General features: G+C 46.7%; 1 protein-coding gene across 1 annotated transcript in view; it reads right to left on the reverse strand.

The window, feature by feature from the left end:
- LOC111953535 (nebulette) overlaps window positions 1–9324 on the reverse strand; it is a 43802-nt gene that overhangs the window by 10227 nt on the left and 24251 nt on the right. The window contains exons 26-28 of the mRNA XM_070435667.1: window positions 3121–3225; window positions 2888–2992; window positions 2425–2532 (exon numbers count right to left, since the gene is read on the reverse strand). Of these exons, the coding sequence (XP_070291768.1) occupies window positions 2425–2532; window positions 2888–2992; window positions 3121–3225 (318 nt within the window). The remainder of the gene's footprint in view (window positions 1–2424; window positions 2533–2887; window positions 2993–3120; window positions 3226–9324) is intronic.

Here is a 9324-nt window from a genome sequence, read left to right on the forward strand (position 1 = left end):
GCCCTACCTGTCTGGTTAACTAGTGTAGGGTGCCCTACCTGGCTGTTAACTAGTGCGTATGGTGGTGCCCTACCAGCGTTAACTAGCGGTATGCGTGGGCCCTACCGCGGTAAACTAGGAGTATGTATGCCCTACCTGCTGGTTAACTACGGTTATGGGTTTGGCCCACCTGCTGTTAACTATGGTATGGTTGCCTATCTCTGCGTTAAACTAGTTATGGTTGGGCCCTTACCTGCTGGTTAACTATCGTACGGTTGCGCCCAACCTGGGGGGGTGGTTAACTAGTGTATGGGTTGGCCCTACCTGGCTGGTAACTTAGATTGTGCACTACTGTTAACTGCTATGGTTGGCGCCTACCTGGCTGGTTAACTATGGTATGGTGGGCCCTACTGGCTGGTTAACTAGTGTATTGGGTGGCCCATACCTGGCTGGTTAACTAGTGGTATGGGTTGCCCTACCTGCTGGTTAACTATGCGGTATGGGTTGGGCCCTACCTGGCTGGTTAACTTAGTGGTATGGGTCCGACCACTGGCTGGTTAACTAGTGGTATGGGTTGGCCCTACCTAGCTGTTAACTTGGTATGGGTTGGGCCCTACTGACCTGCGCTGGTTAACTAGTTGGATGGGTTGGCCCTACCTGCTGGTTAACTAGGTATGGGTTGGGCCCCTACAGCTTTTAACTGTGGTTGTAAACTAGCTGTAGGATGAGTGGCTGCCACCTACTAGTGTTAACTAGTGTATGTTGTTGGCGCTACCTAGCTGTTATATGGCCGTAATGGGTTGGCGCTACATGCGTTTTAACTAGTTGGTACTGAGTTGCCCTACCTGCTGGTTAACTAGTGGATGGGTTGCGCTACCTAGCTGGGTTAACTATGTATGGGTGGCCCCTACCTGGCTGGCCTAACTAGTGGTTGCATGGTGCCACTAACCTAGCTGGTTACTACTGCGTATGGGTTGGGCCCTACCTGGCTGGTATATTGGTAGGTTGGCCCACTGGTTAACTAGGTATGGTTGGCCCTACCTGCGGTTATACTAGTGGTATGGGTGGGGCCCTTACCTGGCTGGTTAAACAGGGTATCTGTGCCCTGCGGTACCTAGCGGTTGTTGATACTGTGTAATAGGTATTGGGTTGGGCCCTACCTGCTGTTAACTATGTATGGGGTTGGCCCTAACTGGTCGTGGCTTAACTACGTGGTGCGGGTTGGCGCCACCTTGCTTATACTAGCGGTATGGGGTTGCCTACCTGCGGTAACTTTAAATAGGGTTGGTTGGTTGGGCCCTTACCTGGCTGGTTAACTAGGCGGTATGGCTAATGGCTTTACCGTTAGTGCCTGCTGGTTAACTAGCGTATGTTGGCCCTCTGGCTGTAACTATTGGTATGGTTGGGCCTACTGGCTACCTGTATGGGCCTGGCTGGTAATAAGATGGGTGCTACGCTGTACTATTCTGGCCACTGGCTGTTAATCTGTGGCCTCTGCTCTGCATCTCCAAACACGTCACCGACTGCTATCTCCATCTTACCCATGATGTCATTCTGCAGCTTCCTTACTCTTTCTAGAGGGAAAGATTCAAACACTGCTTAATTCTCCATAATGAATGATGGTGTGATATTGTGCATCACAAAAGTGTGTGTGTAAAAATCCAAGAATAAAAAACTGTGAAAGTGAAAGATAGTATAGAGATCAAAACTGTACCTCATTGAGGATGTGGCTGCTTTTTAGCCCGTAATGAGGTCTGGTGTGTCCTCCAATCCCACCTGAGAGCCCCCTCCCCTTCACTCCAGTCTCCCTCCTTGTACTCCTTCTGTAGGCACCAGCCATATAAATATCATTACTAGAATGGAATTCCCAATCAACAAATGTTTTTCAATTCTAACTGAATTATGTGTAGATGGTGCATATCAGCAGATGGCAAATGGACTCAGACCATAGACTTAAGACCACATTTGAAGTATAGAACATTTGATTTTGAAATGAAATACCCTTTAAAATATCAAGAGGGCTATGTTGCACAGACCTCACTCAGGACGTTCGCAGCGGGCAGTCAGGTATCCAGGGGTCAGTCAACGTCACTAGGGCCTTCCCCAGGATGTGGCCACATATCTTTTCCTGTACTCTCTTCTGATGTCAGTGGGAAGAAAAAGGTACGCCATCATCCTTCTGTCATACACGCACTCACGCACGCACGCACGCACGCACCACGCACGCACGCACGCACGCACGCACGCACGCACGCACGCACGCACGCACGCACGCACACAACACACACACACACACACACACACACACACACACACACCACACACAACACACACACACACACACACACACACACACACTACACACACACACACACCACACAACACCACACACACACTCACTTCAGCATGCTACATCATTACAGTAAAGGCAGGTGTGTCACCCACCTCACTTTGCATTTTCTGAGCCTCCTTGGACACTCTGTAAGACTGTGTGTCCACAAACTCCATCTGGGACTTGCCTTTGTTTCTCTCATACTCTTCCTTGTATTTCACCTGTTAGGGAAGCACATCCATTAAACCACAAGAGGCAGACATATTGACGATCAATAACGTGCGTGGGAGTTATAATATATGTACCTTACAGTACAGTGAGTGCATACATTTTTTGTGTGTGTATGTGATCACTGCAGGAGGTGAACCTACAACCTTGCTGCTAAGGCCCCGCTTATCCAACAGAGCCACACAGGCCAGTTATCTTTTAAAAAAACATCCAGGAGATCATACTGGAGATCCACGCCGTTCCACCTCAGGCTCATTTAGATGTTTTGACCCTCAGCATTGAAACATTGTTTCAGTAAACCCCATGGTAGTATAGACCACAGCGTGAGGAGTCTCTTACTATACCCACCTGGCTGTGCAGTACCGCATTCTCCCTGTGGTGGAGCTGTTCTGCTGTGTCCAGTGCTATATGGTAGTGTCCCTTAGACTGCTCGTACTTCTTCTTGTACTCTACCTGAATAGACAGAGGACAGGTGTATGTTAGAGCTGGGCTGGATCAAAAGCCTGCACAGTGCATATCCAGCGGCTCTCTAGGAGGGTTACTAGACGTTCTGATCTGTATCAGGGAGAGGGAAACATTACGTTGCTCTGCAGCTTGCTGGCGTGTAGAGCGTGTTTCAGCTGTAGTAGGTTGGGCAGGTCCACGGATCCCTCGATCACCTGGTTCTGGTTGGTCTTATACTTCACCTGTAGAGAACAAACAAACACAGATAGAAACCTTCCTGAAATGAGTGTTGTCCTTCACATGCGGTGGGGTGCAAGGCATGGACGAGGAAGCAATGTGAGGATTCTGTGAGGTAAACAGAGGATTCACCTCACTCATCCCCACGGGAGTGGTACAACTGGCTTGGGGTCAATTCCCGTTTTAATTCAAGTCAACAAAAATGAACCATTGTTTTTACTGAGGACGCTTTCAAATGTCAATTCACCTCCTGAATTGACTGAATTGAGATGACATTAACAGCCACCCTGTTAAATACACCACAAATCTGTTCTCAAATCCTAAGACTTCTGACATGGGAACTTTCATCCTCACAGCGCAGGCTACAGCTTCTCATCCAAAGGGACCCACTCTCTTTAGTTTCAACCAAACCCTCCATTTGCCTTTAAAAGGTTCCCATGGAAACTGCTAACACGGCAGCCTGAATTTTAGCTAAGTGCACGTTGAAAGCAATAAAACATAGGAACCTCAATGGAACAAACCCAGGAGACGGGAGAGGAGCTGAGGGGGGTGTCCCATTGAGGTTCCATTTACAGGCTGTTTTTGAAGGGATATTTGAGGAGTGTACTGTAATACCCCACTACTGAGCCAAGCACAGCTGAGCTGCCACATTCAGTAGCCAAACGTTGTTGAACGTTGCAGATAGAAATGCTACAAATAGAGCCGGCGTGATTCCTTATTCTACATGTCAGAGAGGCATGTAGAAAAACATGACTGTTCTACATAGCTTTTTTCTATCTGAACGTTGCGTCCTGCTGAACATGCCCCAGGTTACGCATCCACCATAATGGCCAGAACTGTGTTGGAAAGGACAATGTGGGAAGAAAGTCAGAGTCAGCACAGTACAGTTTGGGCCGGTGCAATAGTGTGAAAAGGGTATACAGTTGAAGTCGGGAAGTTTACATACACTTAAGTTGGAGTCATTAAAACTCGTTTTTCAACCACTCCATACATTTCTTGTTAACAAACTATAGTTTTGGCAAGTTGGTTAGGACATCTACTTCGTGCATGACACAAGTAATTTTTCCAACAATTGTTTACAGACAGATTATTTCACTTATAATTCACTGTCTCACAATTGCATTGGGTCAGAAGTTTACATACACTAAGTTGACTGTGCCTTTAAACAGCTTGGAAAATTCCAGAAAATGATGTCATGGCTTTAGAAGCTTCTGATAGGCTAATTGACATTATTTGAGAAAGTCGCATGCTCAAAGATAGCAGACGCCGATATCACAAATGTGATATGCCATGTCTATTTTGTGACTCTGAATCTTCTAAAAACACATCATTAGCCAAACGTTTCCGCGAATGTTGGTCAGATTAGTAGTAAAACAAATATTATAGTCCGTAAACTTTAAGCCCCCTGATGAGTCGTACACAGCACATTTTTCTGTTCAAATAGCCATTTTGTAGAGGGGATAGGCCTGCAACCTACTCTTCGGGTGTTAAGCCACAACGCCTGTAGTCATCAGGAAGCAAAGGACGCTGAGGAGGTATGCTGCTAGGTTGTTCTGTTCTCGTCATCATATTTCTTAGATGTGTAGTCAGTAGATCACCCATATTTCTAATAATCTTCTCAGACCAATTAACTTGCCTTGGACACTACTCACATATCTTAGAACGTAAAATGTCAAGAATGACAAGCAACACGCAAGAAAATAAAGCAGAGCAATACAAATGGACCAACACAAGGTAAACGTAAAGCAAAGCAATAGGCCTAAGTAGAAAAGTTATGCGCGCCTATACCCGTCACTGAGTAGAGAAGATGACAGAGGATTAACTCAGAGGCTGTCCTTCTCATTCTTCTATTGCTTAGCATCACTCATAGGCCTGCGGTCTTATCCACATACAGCAACTCGTGCTCCGTCTCTTCTCGCAGTATCTTCGTTCTTCGCCTCTCTCATCGCGTGTCAATGCGCCTAGTGCATGCTCATCTTCCTTCTCTCTCATCTCGTCTCTCGCTCGTCTCTCTCACTCTCTCTCTCTCATCTCTATCTCTGTCTGCTGTCTCTGTCTCTGTCGTTCTCCGTCTCCTACTATGCAGTCTCTCTCGATCTCTTTCTCTTTTCTTCTCCTCGCATCTCTGCTCTCCGCAATCCATTCTCTTTTTTCCAGCACTCCGTCGCCAGTTCTCCATTTCCTCTATACATTGGCTGACTGATCGCTCAATCGCTCGGCTGGTCTCCCCCACCCTCTCTCTCCCTTGGACTATCTCACTCCTGTCCTGTCTCGGGTCCTCTTTCTTCTCTCAGTCCCATCACCTCCTCCTACATTCTTCAACCACATCTCTCCACCTTGCATTCTCCTATCTCTCTAGGGCTTAAAGTCTCCTATCTCTTATAATACTTTCTCGAATCCATTTACTTTCTCTCCGTCTTAGGTCTAAACTGATGCATGGAGTCTCGATCTAGCATCTCTGGTCTCGTGCGGGGTACTGTAATTTCTGGGTCTCTAAAGGCCGGAACATTCAAATCCTCCAGGGTCCTTTTTGGCTCAATACTATTGGGGAAAATCCAGAAAACACGAGCAAGGACCTGTCCTCTCCTCCAAGGAAAAAATTGTAGATGCCTCCCACAACTCTGCCTTCATCACAATTTCCTCGGCGGAGCTACCTCCAAATGGTCCCTGAATGTACACGGTCGTTCGGGTATCCATACACATCTCTAGGTCTCTGAGCTCGTGTCTCTGCACTAGTTATAAACTGATCTCAAAACTAATGACATGGCATCGCCACACGGGGGTCATAACTCCTGCCTCTCTCTCTTCCCTTCTCTAATCACCTCTCTTTTCTGCTATCATATTCTTCCGTCTCTCTGTCTCTCTGTTCTCTCTCTTCGTTATTTACGTGTTTTTGTTGTCTAGGATAAACAGCTCGCCTGTCTAAGCTTACTGAGAAATATACAAATAACGGTAAGAAAAAATTATCTATTTATGGGGATAAAGCACAAATACTAAAAAAAAATCCAAAAGAATACAAATTGCAGTATTGGAAACCTTACAAAGCGCAAAAAAAGTACATTTTCAGGATAGGTTGTGTTCATGTTCCTTAACTTCTCACATAGGGAGAAAAACAATCAGTGGTTGTGATTAAAGCATAAGTGTATGTTGTAAAAAGGCTGAACTGAAACCACATCACCGCAGGAGGATGATTGCGACAATAACTCCAGTAAACCACATTTTAAATATGCGAAATGGTTCCATGTATCGAGCACGATGGCCCCCAGATCTCTCTCAATTGTACAGCGCAAAAGCCGAACGAGGCTGGTCGGCTGTTACCATCCTTTGTAGCGTTAGGCAGTCACACACACACACCAGCACACACCGGCGCGACCGCTCACACCAGCACACTACCACACACTTATAGTTGAGTCAGAACCCGAGTGGTCTATATACACATCACCAGAGTCAGAACGCTCACAAAACACACACCAAAACGACAACACAACCACACACAGCACACACACACACTACACACACAACACAATCACACACACACACACACACACACACACACACACACACACACACACACCACACAACACCACACACAGCACACACACACAATAGTAGCACACACAACACATGCATACACATTTGGACATGCACACATCACACAAACGGCGGGCACCAATTGACACACACAGGCGCGGGCACGGTCCAGTCACACACACGCACACCACACAACACACGACACACTTTCTATAGTCACAGAGGGACAGACGCATGCCTTTAAAGGGCACTTTTTTGGTCATTTTTTTACATATTATTTATATGGGAGGGGTCCTGGGGATGGAACGAAATGCGCACTTTTGAAGCCTACGCCGTACTATTACTTAGTGACTGTGAAGCAAAACATGTCCGTCGCCTACTCAAAAGCTAGAATCAATCGCTAAGGTTTTTATTAGATCAATGACCTCGCCAAGTGCAGGGCCCTCGGCCGAAAGTTTGCAATCAGCAGTAGATAGTACTAACCTGCAATGGCACCATCCCTACACGGAGCATTTACGTTTTGACCAGGGCCGCACGTGCAACCAAATAAGGAATAAGAGCCAGTCGTGGCAACCACAGATGGAGGGACTGACTCGGAGCTTCGTGATATTAAATTTTTAATTTTAGAATCGTGTCAGACTTAACAATGTCTGCATTTTCAAGGGATCTGTGTTGCTTGACTGTGGTAGCCTAATAATTGCCATGCCGTCTCAGAATGACATGTGTACTCTTTAACTGCCATCCCTTGTGGAGGAACAAGAACGGTAACACAGTAGAGGAGAGTATGAATTATGGTATGCTGTAGAGCTCGGATACCCTTCTAAACACTGTGAGAAAACAACAAACACAGGGGGTTGGACCAAGTTTTAAAGCAGCAACGGGGTTTTTATATAGCAGCATTTCAAAAGCGATACCACACCATGGGAGAAGTGAGATGACACAAGAAGGGAACATGTTGGAAGATACGAAGTAGATCGACTGAGACGGTTTAATACCTATATTTCCCTCACTTCATCTGAATAGGTCCTCTCATCTTCCTCTGGCACGATAACGGGATAGAAGTGACAGACTACTTCAGTGACAGCAGCGTTCTTTTATCAATTCATGGTCCGACTTCAAAAAGTAGTCAACGAGAGTTATATTGAACACTTGAAGTTTCGATATTTCCAATGTGATAGTGACAGACAGTGACAGAACAATCCTGCATAAATTAACACAGAGTTAGTCTCTAGTGTTGCAGCCCTAGCCGTATCTAGCTTACGATGGTCTCTCATTCTCCACTCCGACTACTCTCAACCTTTGAACTGCTACAACTGTATTCCATGTTTTTCTGGTCGGTCGTTTGTAGACGTAAGTAGATCAAAATAGCCCTCCTTTCTCTGTCATTCTCCAGTTCGCTCTGTCCGAAGTCGTGGTGCAGCTGCAGAGACTACGAGCCGTGCGGCTTGCGCGTGTGCTCGGTAGCCGAGTTGCAATATGTGATTCAACATTGTAGTGGCAGTTGCAATTTCCTAAAGCAGGCCCCGCCTGACCCCCAACCTAAACATTCGAAAGTGTCAGTTGAATTCCTTCCCCCAGCCTGTGAGCAGCTTGCTGTTAATCTTACTGGTACACTTAGGTAATAATGCGTGGCCTCACGGTTCCGCCGAGCGTTTTGGCTGTTCACGCAGTTCCCTCGTCTCCAAACCTTCCTCCGTCCACTGGGTCTGACCGAATACACAGACTAGTGTAGCTATTCATCGCGGACAAATGACAACACCGGTCGGCCTTCAGTGGAAGCGGAGGCAGGGGTGGTTCTCCCTGAGAAGTGGGGATATGCTAAACTTTGGCGTCCGCGGCAGAAATGCAAATCAAAATCCCCCAGGAACAACAGCAAAGGGACGCTTGTGCAAGATGCATGGAGGAAAACGGGGTTACAAAGTATCTATACTCCAGTCAGTAAAACGATTTCCTAATGACATTAACCTGAAAAGGCCATTCAGCAAGGAAGAAGCGCACTGCTTCCATAAACTTCGCCAATAAAAAGCTAGACACTACCGGTTTGCTAACATGCACATGGGGGACAAAGAGTCGACTTTTTGGAGGAAACCCTCTGGTCTTGATGAAACAAAATAGAATGTTTGCCATAATGAACCATGTCGTATGGTGTTGACGGAAAAAGGGAGGCCGTGCACACGCCGAAGATACGACATCCCAACCAATGCAAGCTACGGTGGTGGACATGCATCATGATGTGGGGGTGCTTTGCTGGCACGGAGGGATGCAGTGCACTGCTCAAAAATAGATGGCGAAGTCATGACGGGGGGGAACTTCATGTGGCACTTCTTGAACCACCACATCCAGACATCATCAGCGAAGTCTAAAGCTTGGTCGGCAATGGTCCTTACCCAAATGGACACAATGAACGCGAACATACTTCCCACAAAGTTGTCGGCGACTAATGGGCTTAGAGGACATACACAACGTCAAGGTATTTCGGCACGTGACCTCGGACAAGCCCTGACGTCAATCCTATAGAACGTTTGTGGCCAGAACTGAAAAGCGTGTGCGAGCAAGAGGCCTACAAACGTGAC

Source organism: Salvelinus sp. IW2-2015, linkage group LG27 (assembly GCF_002910315.2).
Source record: "Salvelinus sp. IW2-2015 linkage group LG27, ASM291031v2, whole genome shotgun sequence".
Taxonomy (NCBI): Eukaryota; Metazoa; Chordata; class Actinopteri; order Salmoniformes; family Salmonidae; genus Salvelinus; species Salvelinus sp. IW2-2015.